The sequence below is a fragment of the Furipterus horrens genome, unplaced genomic scaffold (assembly GCF_987537825.1).
Source record: "Furipterus horrens unplaced genomic scaffold, mFurHor1.1.pri manual_scaffold_3, whole genome shotgun sequence".
Lineage (NCBI taxonomy): Eukaryota > Metazoa > Chordata > Mammalia > Chiroptera > Furipteridae > Furipterus > Furipterus horrens.
The window spans coordinates 173,639,802-173,662,280 of NW_028327173.1; the positions used below are offsets into that span (position 1 = coordinate 173,639,802).

At 35.5% G+C, this 22,479-nt stretch overlaps 1 protein-coding gene across 1 annotated transcript; it reads left to right on the forward strand.

The window, feature by feature from the left end:
- The first annotated feature begins 1,233 nt into the window (after window positions 1-1,233).
- PSMC6 (proteasome 26S subunit, ATPase 6) lies at window positions 1,234-21,215 on the forward strand. The gene is made up of 14 exons (XM_090270884.1): window positions 1,234-1,393; window positions 2,377-2,456; window positions 2,543-2,582; window positions 2,826-2,878; window positions 5,423-5,490; window positions 5,695-5,809; window positions 7,562-7,649; window positions 9,660-9,721; window positions 9,809-9,932; window positions 12,720-12,781; window positions 14,124-14,244; window positions 14,371-14,451; window positions 17,747-17,818; window positions 20,713-21,215. Exons 1-14 carry the CDS (start codon window positions 1,267-1,269, stop codon window positions 20,829-20,831), a joined length of 1,212 nt encoding a protein of 403 aa, XP_090127010.1. The 5' UTR covers window positions 1,234-1,266; the 3' UTR covers window positions 20,832-21,215.
- The last annotated feature ends 1,264 nt before the right edge of the window (window positions 21,216-22,479 follow it).

A 22,479-nucleotide genomic window follows, 5' to 3' on the forward strand; every position in this document is an offset into this window, starting at 1 on the left:
TTATATTTAGAAAAACAGAATAGAACATTCACACAACACACATAAGATTTGTTTTCCTAATAAATTTGAAGACCTCATTTATGTGAGTTTGGTAACTTAATTCACAGAAACTTACACTTTGTATATATAGATAGGATATAGGTATTTAAACTCAAACATTCAGGGCCAGTGGATAAGAGGAGATCAAATGGACTTTTGTTTGGGGAGTTTGAATAATTCTATTGGAACAATGATAAAGTCTCCTCAGGAACACTGCTGGGAAATGGTGCATCAGAAAGGACCTGTACTGCAAAAATTGAGGTCATTACTACCTTCAAAATAAATAATTTAGAATAATTATAGAATGCTTACTATGTATCACATGTTATGTTAATAACTATAGGCACACTATCTTATTTAATACTCATGACATCCTTATGAGATAGGTACACTTATTTTTCTCATTTTACAGAGTATAGATTAAGTAATTTTCCCAAAAGTACAGAAATCTGAAAGACAGTTCTATCAGACTTCAAATTTCTGACTCAGCCTACCTCAGCTTCTTTATCTTGTGCCCACATCTCCACAACCCATCCCTTTCTGCTCTCACTGACCTCCTTTCTGTTCCTGGAAGTGAGCCAAGCTCTTCTTTACCTCAGGATCTTTGCACTTGCTATTTCCTCTGTTTGGAAGATTCTTTTTCAGTTTGTTGCACAAATGGGTGCTTATTTCAGACATCTGTTCTAAATTAGTTCTCATTTGCTCTATAACATTACTATGTTTTACTTCCATTAAAGTATAGTATTTATTACACTATGAAATTATTTAATCTCCCCACTAGATTGTACTCTTGGTACCTCTGTCAGTGAATGAATAAGTGAATGAGATAGCCTACTCCTTCTGTACCTGGAGATCCTGGATAGTAGGTCTGTGTTATACCGACAGGCCGTCGAAGCTCTGTATATAGACAGGTCGCACATTCCCTCCTTTACTCCCGTCTCAGCTTATTAAGGGTTTTGTGGTTCCGGGACAGCAGTGACTCAAGAATAGCAAGGCTTCTCAGAACGCCCAGGATAATAGCACCCTGCTTAACCCAGCCAGACCAGCAGGGGACAGTGTGGCGGGAAGCTACCTTCGGTGCACACCGACGCCCTGGGTGAAGGCGCAGTAGTGGGAGAGGTAGAGTAGAGAGGCGGTGCAAACCGGAAGGGGCGGAGTTGTTCACAAACCCGCCTTTCCGAGGAGGGTCTTCTCCCTCGCCCCGCCTCTTCCCCCGCCCGGGCGGCCATGGCCATTCCCGGCATCCCCTATGAGCGACGGCTTCTCATCATGGCGGACCCTAGAGATAAGGCGTTACAGGACTACCGCAAGAAGCTGCTGGAGCACAAGGAGATCGACGGCCGTCTCAAGGAGTGTGAGTGCATCTTTCTTTCCACATGATCTCGTGCCTGAACCCTCTTCTGTCTCTGACAAAGCGGAGGCCTCTGGCCGAGCCCGGCAACCTAGCCCTGGCGATGGAAAGGCCTCGGTCCAGGGACAAGGCGCTTTGTCATCGGGCCCTGAGATTGGGAAGCAGAGCCTCTTCGGCGTGAAGATGGCTCAGTCTGGTCCAGGTGACAGAAAGAGCATTCCCGATTCTGAGATGGAATTGAAAGAAGCCTAGAGGAGGCGTGGGGAAGAAGGGAGTCAGGGATGCTTTGCAGGTTGGGGTGCAAGGAGGGCAATGTTGATGGAGCCCTGGCACCGGGAGAGGGAAAGAGGCTTGAGTCAAGAAAGTTCAAGCAAGAGATGAGACTCGGGTGGTTAGTGGAGTGGAAAGCCGGCCGCGGAGTTTGAGGCGTCCATTCGTTGTAATAACCCTCCTCCGCGTCTTTTCTTGTGTTTTTGAGTTGTATCAAGCACACAAGTTTCCTTCAACTGCTGAGCTAAAAGGGCACTTATATTTTTTCATAGTGTACCTTTATTGAAAAGCCGGAGTGGTTGAATTAAATGAAGACCATAGCAATATAATTCTGTGGAGCCCTTATTAGTGTAGAAAGCCAGAGAGTAATAATCCGTGTGGGTAGGTGAAGAAATGAGAAAGGGTCTCACTTTTATCATTTGGATTTGTAGTCGCAAATCCGGAAGTGTCGGTGTCAATATCTGCTAAGAATGTAACCTAAAATGTGCTTAAACAACTAAACATTGTTTTTTTAAAATATATATGTGTATATATTGCTGCTCTCTTGTAACATTTCGTTTTTAACTATGTCACCTACAAACAGCATTATTTATTTTGTGTTTTGATATAGTGGCTGTAAAAATATGTAAAGTGAAATAGGCAAACTTAAGCAAGACTTAGTAACAAACTCACTAAGAATATTGTTTATTAAAAGTGTTCACATTGTATTATTTCAGTAAGGGAACAATTAAAAGAACTTACCAAGCAGTATGAAAAGTCTGAAAATGATCTGAAGGCCCTACAAAGTGTTGGGCAGGTAGGTAATGCGGTATAAGGGGTGATGGTGATTGCTTTTTTAGCTCTTGGCAAAAGGTAATGCTTTTTTTTTTTTCTTCTTCCTAGATTGTGGGTGAAGTACTTAAGCAATTAACTGAAGAAAAATGTAAGTGGATTAGATTGTTAATTAATAAAGAAAAAAGAGTGGACTCTGCCTCCCACCACCAACTTTTAAAATGCTTATTTTTCTAATGACACGCATGAGGGTAGATGCTATTCTTGCATAGACTTAATTTTCTTTCAACTATGTATTGTCTTCTTGGAGGACAAATTCAACCTGTTGTTATTGTGGGTATATTTATTTTCTACTTGCTATTTTAAAATTTTTTTCTTTCATTTTTTTCTCTAGTCATTGTTAAAGCTACAAATGGACCAAGATATGTTGTGGGTTGCCGTCGACAGGTAACACTTAACATTTGTAATAGTGCTTTATAATTGGCAAGAGTATTTTCATATAAGTTATTTAATTTTTGAGGTAAGCAGGTCAGGTATTATGCTCATAACTCACAAAGGTGATTTGTTAAGATATAACTAATTATTAGCAAAGTCTGAACTCAAACCATGAGCTTTGACTCTTAGTGTCTCTACTTTCTAGTGTACTGAGTAGTCTCAGCACTACACACTTAGATATCAAAGACTTTTAGAACTAGAAAATATCTCAGATCATTTTATTTTAATGCCTTTTTTTAAGGGGATTTAAAAGGATAGGACCCTATCAGTTACTTATGTTTTATATTTAAATATTCAGAAATGTATGAGTCCATTTAAATTAGAATAGGCAGATTGAAATAACTCCACATTTTATTTTTCAGTCATCAAACATGCCACCAAATGGTTTTGAATTATTAGTAGCCTCTGAATTCAATTTATGTATTGTCCAATTCTGTAGGAAATATCCTTAGGGCATACTTATAAGTTCATTGGGAAGGACTTTCTCTGAGTATTTGTTATATCACCTTTAGGTTTTAAAATATTGATACAGCATGGCTGTAGAATAGAATTTAACTCAGAGACTAAATCTTAATTTTAAGATTTTGCCTAGCATATGAGTTAGATGACATTTTCTAAATCAAAATATTAGATGCTTAGTCTGACACAGGATTTTTATGTCCATTTTTAGGGCCCTTTGGATGCCAAAAGTTGACCTTTCCAAGATATTTTATGGTTGTATGAGGGCAAGGGAGTATTTGAAAACTGGAAAATTTGGCACTGGCTAGGTAGCTCAGTTGATTAGAGCATCATCCTGATAAGCCAAAGTTATGGGTTTGATTCCTCTGTCAGGGCACATGTAAGAATCAGCCAATGAATTCATAAATAAGTGGAATAACAAATTGATGTTTCTGTCTGTCTGTCTGTCTCCCCCTCTTCCCATCCTTCCCTTCCCCCACTTGCTCTTTCTATACGTCCCCCTACCTTTTTCCCTTCCCCTCTCCGCCTCTTCCTCTCTCTAAAATCAGTAAATAAAAACCAAAAACAAACAAAAACTGGAAAACATTAGAAGAGCCAGAGTATATATTTCCTGTAGATGTAAATCTTTAAATAGCTTCAAATTGATCTTTTTTTAGCTGCTTTTCAGGTACCTCACTTACTGGCAATGGTTTTTCTCAGTTTAATTCTTTATATTAAACCTAGTATTTTGCCTGCTTCCACTTTTAATTGGTACTGAATCCTAAACTTAAAGCTCTTTGCAAAATCCTGTCAAAAGTGGTTAGTAATTTGTATGATTCTGAAATTGTATTGGCAAGCAGTTTTTTAAACTATGAAAACATAACTTTATTTTTGAAAAGTAACATCCTTAATGTGAAGTGATTCTGTTGGATAGATACTATAGAATTCTAGCCAAATAAGTTACTCTGCCTATATATGTCAATAAATTACTTAGTATGGTTCAACCTAATATGTAATGTATTTAGCATACTGTTTGGCATGTAGTAAAAGCATGAAGGGTGGTGGCTGTTTTATCTTTTTTAACATTTCAGTAAAAATCTCCTAAGGGGAAACAGTGCATTTCCCCCTTATCTCTAATTATCAAGTAACACATTCTTCCCCAAAGCTATAGTTTTTAAAAGAAATCTAATGGGCACACTGCTTTCCTTCTCCCAAAATGTTTACTAAACATTTTTTTTAATGATTTATTTTTTTTATTTTTAGAGAGAGGGGAAAGGAGGGAAAAAGAGAGGGAGAGAAGAAACATTGATGTGAGAGAGAAACACTGACCAGCTGCCTCCTGTAGGCACCCCGACCAGGACCAAAAACCCAGGCATTTGCCCTGACTGGGAATTGAACCAGCAACCCCTCACTTTGCAGGACAATGCTCTACCGAGTCACACCAGTCAGGGTTTTTTTTGTTTATTTTGTTTTTTTTTTTTTAATTTTAATTTATTGATTTTAGAGAGGAGGAGAGAAGGAGAGGGAGGGAAAAAATACCAATTTGTTGTTATACTTACTTATATATTCATTGGTTGGTTCTTGCATGTACTCTAACCTGACTGAACTCACAACCTTGGAGTATTGGGACAGTGCTCTAGCCAATTGAGCTGCCTGGCCAGAGTTCACTTAACAGATTTCTGTATAAATGCTTTGGTACCAGTTGCTGAAGTCACTGTATTACAGTGGCTTAATCAAAATAATGAATAGAACTATATTAAATAGTGAGCCTTTGAAGGTAAAATACTAAAGTCCATTCCTTCTTCAAAAACAAGGTCATTGCCACCTCAAACTCTGTGTGTTAGTGATTTTACATTTCATTCTGAGATTGCACAAAAAAGGCAGATGGAAATAGCATTGAATTATAACATTTATATCCTTTGCTGGCATGTGTTTGTGATCTAATATTAGTGTTCTCTTTGAGGGGTAAAAATGATTATTTGGCTTCTAAATATGCTCTTGTTAGTGTTATTCCTCTTTTTAAGTGTTTATGTAACTCCTTTTATTTTACAAAATTAGCTTGACAAAAGTAAGCTGAAGCCAGGAACAAGAGTTGCTTTGGATATGACTACACTAACCATCATGAGGTAATTTTCTTATTCTATATAGTTCATTTTCACAGAGGGAAGATTTTATCCAAAATATGTTTTTTGAGATCACTGCATATTTTGCCACTTTTTAAATATTTTTTTAATAATTCCTAATTAATTTAAACATTTTTAAAAAAATAAGAATCACAGACAGGTGCTTGCACAAGCAAGTCATTTAGACTGTATACCTTGTCATCGCAGATATTTGCCAAGAGAGGTGGATCCACTCGTTTACAACATGTCTCATGAAGACCCTGGGAATGTTTCCTATTCTGAGATTGGAGGGCTATCAGAACAGATTCGGGAATTAAGAGAGGTTGGTAGTTGTATGCTTTGTTATCTGAATTTAATAAATAGTATTTGTTTTAAGATTTCTGAAGGGAGAAAGAGAATGAAAAATTACTTGTCTAAATGGTGGTTACTGAATATTATACAGTTAATGTCTTTGCTGAGGGAAGAAGAGCACTGAATTTCTAGCTGGGGAAATATAGGTGTTTGTTACTGTGAAGATAATTTGGTGTTAGAAAAATCCTGTTCTTTTTGAAAAAGAAATAAAAAGCTAAGAATAATTGGTATAATACAATGCTCATGCCATCTGTGATTTTCATTATATAATAGGTTACTTGGGGTCAGAGCACATTTGGATAACATGTGTAATGTAGTTTTTCCCATAGCCTTATTAGTGTTAGTTTCTCACTCTTACAGTAAAATTAATTACCTGTGCCCTAAATATTTTATTTTGGTAGAGCTGTTTACTGCTGTTTAAGAAAATACTGGTTTTAGGTTGGCTTAAACCTTTTAAGCTCTGAGGTAAAGAATCTAATCAGGATTGCCTTGCTTCATAGCACTGGTGGCTTCTTAACAATTCTCCTTAAAGCAGATTTATTGTCCTATTATTGATTTCATCCTAATTTAGGAATAAATGTAGACAGTTGGAATGGTTTATCTCATCTGATTTAAGCCCTAAGCCAGTACTTTTTAGACTTCAGTATATTAAGTTTCCTAAAGTCTTACTAAAGATAGGATTGCTAGGCCCTCTGCATGGTTTTGATGTAGTGGGGGGAGAGGGCCAGGGACAAAGGAATTAGCATTTAAACAGGTATTCCAAGTAATTGTGTAACCAAATTGTTTTTTGACCATAGTTGAGGAACCACTGGCCTGAGCATAAGTTAAAGCCTGTTCTCACATTGTAGTTAATGAAAGGTCAACAGAGGAAGAAAAGTGCTTCGTGAAACCGTGAAATCTTGTCTTTTATAGGGATTTGCTGCACCAGGCATAGGAGCAGAAAGAATCTCTGTCTCTTTCTCACACACACCCACCACATGTGCACACAGGACCCTTTTCTATCTGCGTACACTTCAGAGTATTGATTTCTCACACTTTTAACTTGTCTTAATCATACCTTATGCATACAACTATTCAATAGAAGTTTATCTCTCAAAGTTGTTGGTACTGTAAAGAGTTTAAGTTGGGTAGTCAAACCCTCAATTTTTCTGTTCTCCAGTTTTCTTTCCTTGAATCAGTCTTAGGACCTTGAAAGTAGAATATGTGGTTCTTTTAAGGCATGACAAAATGCCAATGTATGAAAATTTTAGATACTTTTTTCTTAGTGGCAGTTTAACTCCCCATATTTCCCCATTTTATAATTATTTTGTGTTGTATTCCCAAATGCAAAATAGTATATATTTTTTTACTTTTATTTTTTGATTAACTGATTTTTGTAGTGTAATTTTTTCAGAGCCATAATTTATATTCAATAAAATGATAGACTTAAAGTGTACAATTCAAATGTGTTTTGACGGATTATATGCCTATGTAACTGTCACTCTAGTCATAATTTGTTAAAATAACCACACAGTTTTTAATTAATCTAAAAATATTAAACCATTTTTAGATGCAAGAGAAACCTGAAGAAAACCCTCTAATATAGTTTTACATAACATGGAACTCTAGATCTATTATGAATTATGATGCATATATCTAACTATGCTGATATTTTACTTAAAATATTTGAAAGTACATCGAAATTTTTACCAGCTGCTTAAGAAGCATGAAACCTCTTTTCTAGGTGATAGAATTACCTCTTACAAATCCAGAATTATTCCAGCGTGTAGGAATAATACCTCCAAAAGGCTGTTTGCTATATGGACCACCAGGTTGGTATTGAATTATGTCCACCTCATGAATGAATGAATGAATGAATGAAGGAGTAAAAATATATGTTGAAAATTTAACTTGGGCAATTCCAAACTCCACACTGTTCAGAGTAAGGAGAGATGGATGTGTGTCTGCTGTTCTCTCAGCATGGTTAGTTCTCTTGTGCCTTATAGGATATACAGTTGACCCTTGAGCAACATGGGATTGGGAGCACAGACCACCCACCCACGCATTTGAAAATCTACATATAACATATGACTCCCTCAAAACTTAACTACCTTTGGTATCCTTGGGGATTGGTTCTAGGACCTAGAGGGATATCAAAATCTGCATGTACGGACTCCCAACTGTGGATTGAAAGCAGGACAGATATTTATTGGACAAAATCCACATATTATTGGGCCTGTGCATTTCAAGCCTATGTTGTTCAAGGGTCAACTATATATCAACATGCCGTGTGATTCTAGTGTAATGGTCCTTTATGATTCACAGACTTCTGGGTGTCTCTGAGACACTTTCAGGGAATCTACAAAGTCAAAACTTACTTTCATAATGCCAAGATGTTAGTTACCTTTTCCACTGTGTTGGTGTCTGTGCATTTCAAGCCTATGTTGTTCAAGGGTCAACTATATATCAACATGCCATGTGATTCTAGTGTAATGGTCCTTTATGATTCACAGACTTCTGGGTGTCTCTGAGACACTTTCAGGGAATCTACAAAGTCAAACCTTACTTTCATAATGCCAAGATGTTAGTTACCTTTTCCACTGTGTTGGTGTCTGTGCCGATGGTGCAAATGCAATGTGGGTAAACTACTCATGCCATAGCATGCATCAGTTACGTCAGTGCCACAAAATGGTGCTAATAGTCAATGTGTTTTTGACCACTCACTTGCGGTATTTAACCCCAAAAAAAGCCAGTTTCACTTTTTAAAGTATAGTATATTGATTAAGCTGTTACAGTTGTCCCAATTTTTTTCCCTTTGACACCCTCCACCTGGTAGTCCCTTTCCCTCCAGCAATCCCCCCACTTAGTTCATGTCTGTGGGTTGTGCATGTAAGTTATTTGGCTTCACCCTTTCTTATACTATTCTTAACATCCCCCTGTCTATTTTGTTCCTACCAGTTATGTTTCTTGATCCCTGGTGAATGTCCCTGGTGAAGTAGTAAAAATTATTAATGTTATTAAATCTTTTGATACTTGAATAACATCTTTATTCTGTGTGATGAAATGGAAAATATGTATGAAGTACCTCTGTTGCTTATTGAATAGGATAGTTAATCTCTTGTGCAGTTATTTCAGTCGCTAGCTGAATTAGCTGAAAGGATAATTTACAGACAATCTGGTTATCAGACTAGTTATTGGTTATTCATACTTATTATTGGTTACCTGGCACACGTTTTTCAAAAATGAATAAAGTTAGCCTGTCATGATAAAGAAAACAACTGACACCATTTGTAGCCAGTGATAAAATCTGAGCTTTCAAGGAAAATTATAGTTTTTGAAAACTTCGATCTGGCACTATGAGCTTGACAGCTTTCTACTATGTTAATACTTAAAAAGATGAGATTGGTGATGATTTTAACAAGTGTAATTCTTTAGTAGTGTATAATGAAAAATACCAACATTTCAAAGATTTCCATACTCACTAAATTAATAGATTCCAAATAAACAATACTTAATATACACTATCATGCATGGGTAAAAGATCCATTTAGTGTGCTAGATAGACTAAGGAATTTTAATGTAACAAGTTTCTATTGTAGTCTGTTTGTAAATAGAGTTTAATATGTTTCTAAAGTTATTGTATTCAGTGTGCTTAAAATAACAAGCTATTTTCAACAAAATTTAAATTTAATATTGAGAGTAGAAGTACTATGGAATTTTCACTTCTGCTTAGGATTTAGTTTCCATTTTTCAGAATTTACTATCCAAAGGATTATATTCTTAAAAGGCTTTTGAAAGTTTTTTACTTTCCAACTAATTAGGACTACTTTTGTCATTCCTAGGTACAGGAAAAACACTTTTGGCACGAGCTGTTGCTAGCCAGCTGGACTGCAATTTCTTAAAGGTAAAGGGAAGATTCTTTTTATAGATGTTGAAATTAAATTGTATTTGAATTATCTTGTGTTTACCTTAATGTTTTTTCTTTAATCAGGTTGTATCTAGTTCTATTGTAGACAAGTACATTGGTGAAAGTGCTCGTTTGATCAGAGAAATGTTTAATTATGCCAGAGACCATCAGCCATGCATTATTTTCATGGATGAAATAGATGCTATCGGTAAGAGTAACATCTTTTAAATTTTATTTTAAACTTTTCTTGAAAGTGTTAGGAAATTTTTTTTAAATCTAAAGGAACTTTTTTCCCTTTCCTCTAATTGCTACTTTTATAAAGTAGCAAAATGAATGGGATGTAATTTTTTAAAAATTCTTAAAGCTTAGCCAATTTTAATGCATAACTTTTGACACAGACCAAAAAAAAAAAAAAAAGTTACACCAAAATCATTAACTTTGCCAGTATAATTCTTAATACCTAATTTTTTGAAGTATATTTTATTGATTGTGTTGTTATAGTAGTTCCAATTTTTTTTTCTCTTTGCTCCCCTCCACCCAGTACCCCCTTCCCTCCAGCAATCCCATCCCCCTTAGTTCATGTCCATGGGTCATGCATATAAGTTCTTGGGCTTCACCATTTCCTATATTATTCTTAACTTCCCCCTGTCTATTTTGTACCTACCGATTATGCTTCTTAATCCCTGCACCATTTCCCCATTTCTCCCTCTCCCCCCTCACAGCTGATAACCCTCCAAATGATCCCCATACCTATGATTCTGTTCCTATTCTGGTTTGCTTAGTTGGATTTTGTTTTTATTTTTTAGATTCAGTTGTTGATAGTTGTGAGTTTGCTGTTAATTCAGTGTTCATAGTTTTAATGTTCTTTTTCTTAAGTAAGTCCCTTGACATTTCACATAATAATGGCTTGGTGATGATGAACTCCTTTAGCTTTACCTTGTCTTGGAAGCACTTCATCTGCCCTTCCATTCTAAATGATAGCTTTGCTGGATAGAGTAATCTTGGTTGTAGGTTGCTTTTCATCACATTGAATACTGCTTGCAGTCCCTTCTTGCCTGCAAAGGGTCTTTTGAGAAATCAGCTGATAGTCTTATAGGCACCCCTTTGTAGACAACTCTCCGCTTCTCTCTTGCTGCTTTTAGGATTCTCTCTTTATCTTTCACCTTTGGCATTTTAATCATGATGTGACTTGGTGTGGTCCCCTCTGGGTCCAGCTCACCCGGGACTTTCCGTGCTTCCTGGACTTGTATGTCTATTTCCTTCGCAAAATTTGGGATGTTCTCCTCCATTATTTTTTCACATAAATTTTCAATTTCTTGTTTTTCCTCTTCTTCTGGCACCCCCATGATTCAGACATTGGCACGTTTAAAGTTGTCCCAGAGGTTCCCAAGCCTCTCGTCATTGTTTTCAATTCTTGTTTCCTCATTCTATACTGGTTGACTGTTTTTTTCTTCCTTATATTCCAAATCATTGATTTGAACCTCAGGGTTCTTCCCTTCACCATTGGTTTTGTGTGGATTTTCCTTCATTTCACTTAGCATAGCCTTCACTTCTTCCCTTATGCATTTGCCGTACTCAAGCATAACTGTCAAGCCTGTGAGCATCTTTATCACCAGTGTTTTGAATTCTGCGTCTGTTAGGTTGGCTATCTTCTTGTTGCTTAGTTGTCCCACTGGAACCTTGATCCGTTTCCTCCTCTTTTGGGCCATACTTCTCTGTCTCCTCATCTTGACAGGCTCCTGTGTTTGTTTGCTTCTGTGTCTTAGGTAGAGCTGTCACTCCTATTTTGTTGTAAGGGGCAGAGCCTTAGGGATTCATCAGTACAGGGCGACCTGTTTCACCACATGGTGGCGCTGTATGCGGGGGAGGGGGTCCGAGGGAACAGTGCTGCTTGCCCAGCACTTGCCCCTTTTCCAGGCACTTCTCCCACTTCCACACTGGGCTGGCGCCCCTTTGGCTGTTGCCCTGGCTTTCATTCCCAGAGTGGGTGGGTCTGTGGTTGTTCTAGGACTGTGGGGACCCTTTAAACAAGCGGAGTCTGCTGAGATACCAACAGTTTCTGCCCTACCCCAACCCACACTGGTTTGCACAGTCAAAAGCAATAAGGCTTGATTTTTCCTGGTGCTGGGACCGTTAGCTGCGTCGTCTGGTGAGGAGCTGTGAATGCTCCCCAGGTGTCCCTCCCAACTTTTTAAAACATGTGACTGCACTTTCTGTTGGCCTGCCACTGCTGCTGCTGCCGCTGCCGCCACCACACTGCATCCTCTCTGCCTCGGCTTCACCCCCTGTACCTGTCTGGATGCATATTTCTTCTTTATATGTTTGTTTGTTGGACTTCCATGCAGCTCGGTTTTCTGGAACTTCTGGTTGTCTCTAGTTTTGAGGTACAGTATTCCCTCACTTCATGGGTATTACGTTCTAGACCCCGCTCCCACCCCCACTATAGGTGAAAATCGGCGAAGTAGGAACCTTACATTTATTTTAGTATTTATATATATTTTAAGGCTATATAAACCCTTCCTACACACTTATAAACCATTCCCAGTCCCTTATTAACCTTTCCCAGTCCCTTATTAACCTTTCCCACTCCCTTATTAACCTTTTCCACACTTTTATAAACACTACTTATGTTCTTAAACATATTCTACACTCTTAAACCTACATAACTTTTAACAACATGTATATGCAGTACCGCAAAACCCTGCAATATAGTGAAAAATCCGCAATAAATAATTAAATATAATATTTTTTTAAATTCTGCAATACAATGAGGCCATGATATGTGAACCGTGATATAGAGAGGGACTACTGTAGTTGTAGTCCTTCTCAGTTGTGGAGGGAGACAGTGTGTCTGTCTAGGCCTTCATCTTGGCCAGAAGTTAATACCTAATTTTCATTTTAATGTTTTTAACCCCAGACACGGTCATAGTCTTTCTTAAATGATAGTTATTGAGGAAAAGAATAATGCATATGCATTTGCATATAATTTTTTTAGGTGGTCGTCGGTTTTCTGAGGGCACTTCAGCTGATAGAGAGATTCAGAGAACTTTAATGGAGGTAATATTTGGTAAAGGTGGTTTATAAAGAAATCGATGTTTATTGAATAAAGAGGTGAACTCGGGTATTTGGAGGTTAAATATGTGCAGTAGTTTAAATGAATACGCTTTATGAAATTTGAAAATAGTGACAGGAATGAACGCATTTCTCCACCACACTACCTAGTAAGAAAATGACTACTAGAAAATAATAGGAGTATCTACAAAATTCTCATTTAATTGTCAGCTGTTGTATTTTATGTCTTTTGGGCAGATATGTAAGTTGTATATGGTACTACTTATAGTGTAAATGTGATCTTGCATTAGTTTTATTAAGACATTTTATGAGTAATAGTCATAGTAAAACTGTTGACAGTAAATGAGTTATTTATGAGGCTGCTCTAAAAATCACTAACACTTTCCTTTCTTGCTTTATTGCTAAGAATGAGAGGAAACTGAAATAGTTTTGATAATTGAAGAAGATGGATGGTGGAATATTAGAATGTACATAATGCCTTTTCTCACTTTAAAATCTGTGAAAGTAATGGCAAGATCCCAAATATATTTCCAGCTTCTACAAATAGAAGCTAGGTAGCATAGGTAATGCACTGTCGAATTCTGCCTGAGAGTGGATATTTGAAAATTACTTTTCATAAACTATACTCATTTGCTCAGAAAATATACAGTGTTTCAAAATTAGTTATAGAGTCTCTTAGAAACCCTAAGTTGAGGTATTTAAAACAACACTAATACTAGTTTTATTCATGCAACTGATATGCGGGCTAACATGTTTTGGGAAAGAAATATACATGTGAGACTAGCTATATTTTAAAGAGTTTGTTGAATATGGTTAGGTTTTTCAAAATTCAAGAGAACTAGGAATCAAACTAAATATGTTTAGTGTCTCACTAATATGTATAGAATTATTTGAAATGATATTTAATGGGTTTATCAAATTTGTAGAAAAATCATTGCATCTAATTATACTAATTAAATATTATGTCAGGCATACTATAAGCACTTTATATGCTAGATTTTATTATTAGTTTTTAGTTTTAAAAGTAATTGTATGAAAAAAACTTGAACACTAGAAATCAGATCCACTTAGTTTCATAGTTTTTGACCAGATGGAAACCTTCAGACTTATTAAAACTTCCTGCTATTTATAAAAAGGATGGAAAACATATTTCTTAACGAGGGAGAAAAAATAGGCTTCCATAAATAATCAGTTTGAAGGTTATATGTAGCTGTCTGTAGGCAATACATTTCATGGTATCAGGCATATAAAAGTTGTACCTATGTAATTTTTAATGGGATGTTTTGTAAAATCTGTTTATGATTTTTACTTATAAATATATTCTTAGTTACTGAATCAAATGGATGGATTTGATACTCTTCATAGAGTTAAGATGATCATGGCTACAAACCGACCAGATACACTGGATCCTGCATTGCTCCGTCCGGGAAGATTAGATAGAAAAATACGTGAGTTAAGGCTCTTTACCTGCTGTGCATTTCCCTGTGTCTCCGTTCAATTCTCTTTCCATTCTTTTTCCTCCCTATTTTATATATATAAAAAAAAATGACTACAAAAGAATTTCTTATTTTCAGATATTGATTTACCAAACGAACAAGCAAGATTAGATATATTGAAAATCCATGCAGGTCCCATTACAAAGCATGGTGAAATAGGTAAGGAAATAACCTATTTTTATGTGTATTTATATTTGGTAAATTAAGCAAAATGCTATTTTATAGCATTGTTAGTCTGTCAAATCTGGTTTTAAATTCAGCAATATTTATTGACCATCATTTGTATGTTAGGAATTTTTCTAAGTGCTGGGAATATAGCAGTGAACAAAACTGACAAATTCTTGCCTTTATGAGTGTAAGTTCTCATCAGGAAAAGACAAATAAATTGAGTAAAAGATATAGTGTAATGGATGGTGGTAAGTCCTGTGAAGAAAAATAAAGCAAGAAAAGGGACTAGGTAATGCCAGGAGCAGTTGTGCGTGTACTTGCATGTGTGTGTGTAAAATGTAAATGGAGGTGGTGAGCGGGGAGGCCTTAACAAGAGGGTAATGTTTAAGCAATGACCTGCAAAGGTGAAGGAACTAGATGTGGATATTGGGGAAAATCATGCAGAGGGAGCAGCAAGAAGGCTTTGAAGAAGGTATTTGTCTCGAACATTGTAGAGCAGCGAAGAGGCCAAGGTGTTTGTGGCAGAATAAATGGGACAGTGCTAGCAAGTGAAATAGAAGTATGGACCAGATTGTGTAGAGCCTTATTTGAGGCCACCATATAGAAACTTTGACTTTTATTTTTAAATCTATGGATGCCATTGGAGGCTTGGTAGCGAAGGAATGATCTTTCCGTTATTTTTAACTTTTTGTTGTAGAAAATAAGAAATAAATAGAAGTAGAAATAAGAGTATAGTGAACTTTGATCACAGGTATTCACCCCTCATCCAGCCTCAATAATTATTACCTCTACAAATGCAACTTTTCTTCTGTAATGTCACCCACCCCTCATCTTCCCTCTGTATTTTTAAAAAGCAAATCTTATCAATGTATCTGTAAATGTTTCATTTCATCGGTAAACATTTCAAAATTCACTTAGGTTAAATAAGGTTTTTCTGGCTACATGAAAAAGGAAACGAAGCAAGAGGATTAGTTAGGAAGTTATTTCAGTGATCCAGGCAAAGATGATGGTGGCTTGGTTTAAGGTGGTAGCAATGTTTTAAAATAATGAGATTTTTGGATATATTTTGAGAAGAGAGGTGACAGAATTTGCTGATGAATTAGATGTGGCGTGTGAGCCAAAGAAAAGAACCGGGGAAGACTTAGGTTTTTGACTCACACAAATGAAACGAAGTTACTATCAGTTAAAATTGGGGAAGACTGGAAAGATCCCATTTTAAGGAGAGAATAAGGAATTTGATTCTGGATATATTAAATTTGAGATGCCAATTAGATATCCAGATACAGATGCTGATTAGTAATTCTCTACACATCAATAGTTCATTACGGTGGTTTATGCTGGAGATATAAATGTGGATAATAACATAAAAATGGTTCTTAAAGTTTTGAGATTAGATGAGATTTCTGAGGAAGTGAATATAGATAGCGAAGAGGTAGGAGTTGGTGGTATTCTAGAATATAAATGAAGAAATTGTTATAAGGAGGGATTAATTCACTGTCCAATGCAGACGGTGAGTCAGGTAAGAAGAGTTCTGAGAATGGACCTTTGGATTTACAATGTAGAGATCATTGGTGACTTATCAAAAGCATTTCTTTGGAGTGGTGGAAATGAAAGCCTACTTCAAATGGGTTTCAGAGAGATTGGGAGGAGAGACACTGAGTTTAGACATTTCTTTCAAGGAGTTCTATAGAAAAGGGGAGAGAAGAAGAAATAAAGCTGTAGCAGAAATGGAAATGAGGATTTGGGGGCATTTTCAAGATAGGAGAACTGAATTTTTATGCTGATGGGAATGATCTGGGAGAGCAAGAAATTGATCATCCACTTTCTGTGAGGAGGCATTGGCCTTATCTACGAGCATAGACTTTATTTACAAGAATATGAAGAAAGAATATATAGATGCTGATGATGACAGGTTCTCAAATATGGCAGGAACTTGTAGCAGTTTTCTTCTGAATGCTTTTATTTTATAATGAAATAGGAAGCAAGTTCAGAGTGAAGATGGGAAAGGATTATTAGAGATTTGAAGACAGGAGAGGTTATAAAATAGTTATTTATAGATTTGAGACTAGACTAGGGTAGAGTCCAACAAACCATGGCTTGTAGGCCAAATGCTATCTGCCTTCTGTTTTTGTAAATAAAATTTTGTTGTAACACAACCATTTATTTGAAGTTTGTCTATGACTGCTTTCCTACTATTAACAGCAGAAATGAGTAGTTTTGACAGAGACCGTATTGCTTACCAAGCCTAAAAAATATTTACTCTGGCCTATTACAGGAAGTTTGCTGAGCCCTGGACTAAGGGAATCTAGTATAATTACTAAGCAACTCTAAAATTCCTTTAGAAGTTAATGGTCCAAAATAATTACAAATAGCTTATTGCCTCTCACTAATTTTCTCATTACTCATGTGAAAGAGTTTTGGAAAGACTGGGCTAAACTAAAATGTCTATTTATAGATTTCTTCCAATACTGAGCTCTTTCTAGGCATCAGATATTGTGTTAAACTCGGGAATCCCTAATCTCAGGAAGTTTACAATTAATTTGAATCTGAATGAAGACGAATTAATGAATATCTATGATTTCTAATGGAAATTGACATACTCTAGAATGCCTGATAAAGGGTGTCTCATCAGTCACTTACATTGTAGTGGCCTATGCTGTCCCTTTTTTCTCCCTATTCTATATCAAGTCTGTAACTGCTGTTCTAAATTGACAGTTCTTTAAGTCTGTTATGTGAATAGAAAGGTCTTAATAATTATTGTTATCATAGATCTGATAACACTTGGAGCCTACACAAAAACCAAAAAAACTACCCAGTGTTTGATCTAGCATTTGAAAATTTCATGATAAAAGTATTTCTGATAACTATTTTTGGTATATTTATATTTGGCTTATGTGATTAAATCCCATTGTTATTACAGTTTGTTTTGGATGCCTTGGTTTATTTAAATTAAAGATTTGGGTACAGTTTTAATGAGTTATAGCTTGACAGATAATCTGAAGTTCACATGTGCATAACTGTTTCACTACATAGAAAATTAAGATGCTTTCAGATGTTGATCATATTTCTTGGTTTTAAAGTTTCGGAAGTATGTTTATTTCTGCTTGGTGCTGGGTTACTTAACAGAAGTATAGCTTTTGGCTGTTAATATTGTGGAATGTTAACAGAGATGAGGCCTAGCTGCTCAAATTCAAAGCAAGCTCTTCAGTTTAAATTTTTCATGTGAGCATACATCAAAAAGAGGTCTCCTTTTAAAAACTAATTTCCAGTATTTTTTCCTAAACAGATTATGAAGCAATTGTGAAGCTTTCGGATGGCTTTAATGGAGCAGACCTGAGAAATGTTTGTACTGAAGCAGGTATGGTTTTAAAGTATAATTTTTGCTATTGATTTTTATTGAATTTGCTAAAAATGTGTTGAATTTGTCTAAAAGCAGAGCCTGGGCTTTGTAACGACTTAGGTGCTTGTTTTGGGGGACAGATTCTAAGAAACAGGAAAGAACAGGGCAAGTGAGATGGGAAAAGGGAAAGCTATTATAAGGGTGTACCATTGAGGGAGGGTTTGATTTTGATAAGACCCACAGAGAAATATACAGAATGCCATTTAGGATTATCCAGGTAAAGGGTGGGATGTTGGCATTTATTTACCAGCTCTCATCCCCTGTTGGATGAGACTTGCCCTTGAGAATGTTAACTCTTTTGGTCTTCTGGATGCCTTCGGGTAGAATGTGGAAAGACATGAATGTCATAGGTACTGGTTCCCTGAAGTAAGGGTGAGGCTGTACAGAACTGAGCACCCACACCCGTAGCTGAAATGGGACTGGGTCAGCTCCAGAGGAATCTGCTCCAAAGTGAATGACATGCTTTCTGATGCTAGTCTGCCAGTATTAAGCTTTGAAATTGATTTATGAATTTTGTTTTCATTCAACTTTTATAAAATATAGTAGTTTTTAAATATAATTTTTTCTGTGGGCTGTGTGTCTTTATTTCTAGTACCAAGTGGCTTTTAAACCCTACATAGAGTCAATTAGTTTTTGTTCTCTACACAGAATCTTAAAATCCAAAAAATTAATGTTTACGGTAAGTGTTAAAATATGTGGTTTCTTCTTTTTCATGTCACCTTAGGCCTTATTTTAACATTTCTTGAAAATTCAACATAGTATTTAAAGAGGCTGGCTCGTCAGTCATGGCTTTCCCATAGGAGATCTTTGTGGGTATACTAGAATTCGGTATCTGAATCAAAGATCTGTAGATTTAGAAACCCTCAGAGTAAATCATGCTCACAAAGACTTATTACTGAACAAAAGTATTATATTTAGAGGTAAATTATGTGGCTTGAACTACTTGAAATAATTGAGGACATTCTCTGTCCAAAGTCTACACTGACCAACTTATTATTAAAAGATTGTTTTAGTGAAAGTGGAGTCCAAACAAAAACAGTGTCATAATCTCAAAGGCTGACACCATCAAATTATGATCTCCTTTTTTTTGTCCACATATTAAAAATATATTTTTAGCTATTTCCAACAAAGAACTATTAACTTCTGTGTGGATTAGCATTTTAGCTTTTTAACTGGGTGGGACATTCACATCTGGAAACGTACTGAAATTCCTTTTTTTTTAAAATTAGACTTCAAACTTTTTTTGTTAACTTATCTTTCTGTAAGTTAAGACACCATATTCAGTTACAGTTGTACAGTATTCCCTCACTTATCACAGGTATTACGTTCTAGACCCCCCCGCGAAGTAGGAACCTTACATTTATTCTACACTCTTAAAACTACATAACTTTAACAACATACGTATACAGTACTGCAAAATCCCGCGATATAGTGAAAAGTCCGTGATAAATAATTAAATATAATATTTTTTAAAATCCCACGATACAGCAAGGCCGTGATAAGTGAACCACGATATAGAGAGGGACTACTGTATTTTCTTTTCAAATCTAGAGATTGTCATACTTTCTGGATTAGTATGTATCTCAGGTTCACTCATTCACTAAACAATTTGGAAACACAGGTTGGAAAGATAACTTACCTAATTTAGTTGTAGCCTTCTAAACAAATTTTAAAACTTTAGTATTGAAAAAAATCATTAAGAAATCTTTCTATTCACCTCATTTCTGAGGCCAACATAGAGTAGCTGTTTTCAAGATTCCTTGTAATTAGAAATCTTGAAAGGGAAGATAGGTAGTAACCCTTGAAATCTTCTTGTCAAACCCACTCATATATGTGCAAATTCAATACAAGCAGGTCCTCAATGAAAATATTGGTAGGATTCATTTAATTAGTAGATAGTGATACCTTATCAGCTGTAGCTTATCATGAAATGAGAAGTGTCTCAAAACCTGGGATCTATATCCATGATATAACTACATAATGTTAAAAAGAAAAAAACACACACAAAAACTTTTATCCTTTTGTCAATTAATATTTGGCAAGTCACACCAGAAACTTGAAGGAAAAATATTGAATTGTGATACTTGAATAGAAAAGTCATTAAAATATCGATTTATATATTATTAAGGTAATTGTAATACATGAATAATGGTACTGAGCTTTGTTAAAGCCACTATTGGCTTTTTAAACTGTCCTATTATACTCTGTGTTTTTGATTGTCAAGTAAGGGCTATCAGAATTACTGGAGGTATTTTGTGTTTTCCCAAACCATACATGTGCTCCTTCCTTCCAAGGAACTGCTGCCTCTAGAATTAAGAAACAGCTGCTTAGCCTTGGCTGATGTGGCTCAGTGGATTAAGCACCAGCCTGTAAAGGTTGCCAGTGCAATTCCCAGTCAGGGCACATGCCTGGGTTGTGGGCCAGGTCCCAGTTAGGGCCCTGCAATCCACGTTCCTTTCCTCCTTTTTCTCCCTCCTTCCCCCTCCCTCTAAGCATAAATAAAATCTTAAAACAAATAAACCATATGGCTGCTTAAAATGTGTATGTTTTGTTTATAGTTGTGTTTTTTTGTTGTTGTTGTTTTTCAAGATGCCATTGGGTACAGGGATTGCGTGATTTGGATTTTAAATATTCAGATAATTGTCTCATTGTTTTCTAGCTTTCGGTTTGGAAAATAATGCTCATGATAGCTATGGAAATTTATAACAATGATAGTTATTTTTAACAAATCAGAACTACTGATTCAGAAGTAGTAAATTTAGGCTTCTTCACATTTGTTTCATATAATTACATTATTTAGTTTTCTTAATTTACATATATATATAGCAGTCATGTTGTTTTATTCTCCACAGGTATGTTTGCAATTCGTGCTGATCATGATTTTGTAGTACAGGAAGACTTCATGAAAGCAGTCAGAAAAGTGGCTGATTCTAAGAAGCTAGAGTCAAAATTAGACTACAAACCTGTGTAATTTACTGTAAGGATTTTGATGGCTGCATGACAGACATTGGCTTACTGTAAAAATGAAGTTAAGGAAAATAATGTATGTATCGGCAATGATCTCATTAAAAGTATGATTAAAAATATGTATGAATAACAAAAATTAGTAATTCAGTAATTATACATTTAAGATTGGTACAGAAGAAATATATATATTTGTTAATGCTGCATTTATTGCAGCAAAAGTTATAAGAGTATGTTGTGGCTTTTCGTATTTGCTCGGTAAGCATTTTGTAAAACATTGAAAATGGTTTGAGATAGTAGTACAAAGAGCATTTCTTATGACTTATTTTATATCATTTGTTTTCTTCATCCTAAAGAGTTGAATAAAATCTGTTTGATTCAGTTCTACACATACTGTCTTTTGTAAGAGTACATTTACTATAGTCCTTCAGGTTCTTTAGTAAGTAAATTATTTAATAACTGAAGTAAAGTTGTATTTACATTGTTGGCTTTTGAATTTTAATTTAAAACAGTACCCACAGTTTTCATGTCAATATCTTGTCATGTGTTTTTATGTCTATATATATTCCTCCTTCCAGAAAGTCTTTATTCAGTTTTCACCTACTATGATTATGCTGTGTAATAGGTAATTTAAATAGTACATGCACATCCATAACCTTTAAGATTATGATTGAAAATAATATTTACTAATAAATGTGACTTGGTTTTCTTAGGTTATATGAGATAATAGTTAGTTCCCTTTTTAGAATGTTAAGGTCTGGACCCTCTTCCCAGAAAAATTCACACATAACTATATACAGTTTTGCAAATACTAAAACTTAATGAGATTTATTATTTTCCAAGTTCATCCATGGACTCGATAGGTATCTATGGATACCAGGCTAAGAGTGTTTGATGTATGGGGTGTTGATGTCAGAAATGTTCAAGACAAAAGTTCTATTACCTATATACAGTTCTTTCTCATATGTGGCAGTTAAAACTAACAAATTACAATAGGAAATCATCATTGGGCATCAAATAGGATTATCTTATCAAAGGTGTTTAAAAAAAACCCAACTTCAGGTTCATAAACACTAAAAATCAAATTATAAATGACCTGGGTAATTACAGTCATTCCTTAAAGTTACTAGCAGAGTATTGTATATCGTTTTATAACCTTAAAAGGTAGAGAACAGATTCCATAGTGGTAGAGAAAATGGATCACTGAAACTAGCCACCTATTACTCAAGTTATTGAACAGTTCCATTTCTGTGTATCTTGACAATGCATTTCATAAATATAACTATAAAAAGTAATAGGATATTTGGGGGGGAGTCTTGGTCAAATATCCATGTGATTCTTTTTACTTTATTAATTGTAATTTGCAATTTAATTAGTATTTGGTGGCTTTTTGTTTTTTTCAAGAATCAGTTTGGTGTACAGATCTTAAATGTTTATGTGTGGGTTCTGAGTTTGAATTTCCTCACCTGTTTAAAACAAAAAGGATAATAGTATTTCCCTAGATCCAGAGAAAACATCATATGCCCAATCTTTATTAACAATGTAGTATTAACTCGAGTCCTTTTTAAGAGATACTGAAAGCCATGTAGTTTATAACCATCTTTAAATATTAATAAACTTCAAATTAAAAGGAGAGAACTTTCTTCAGCATTATG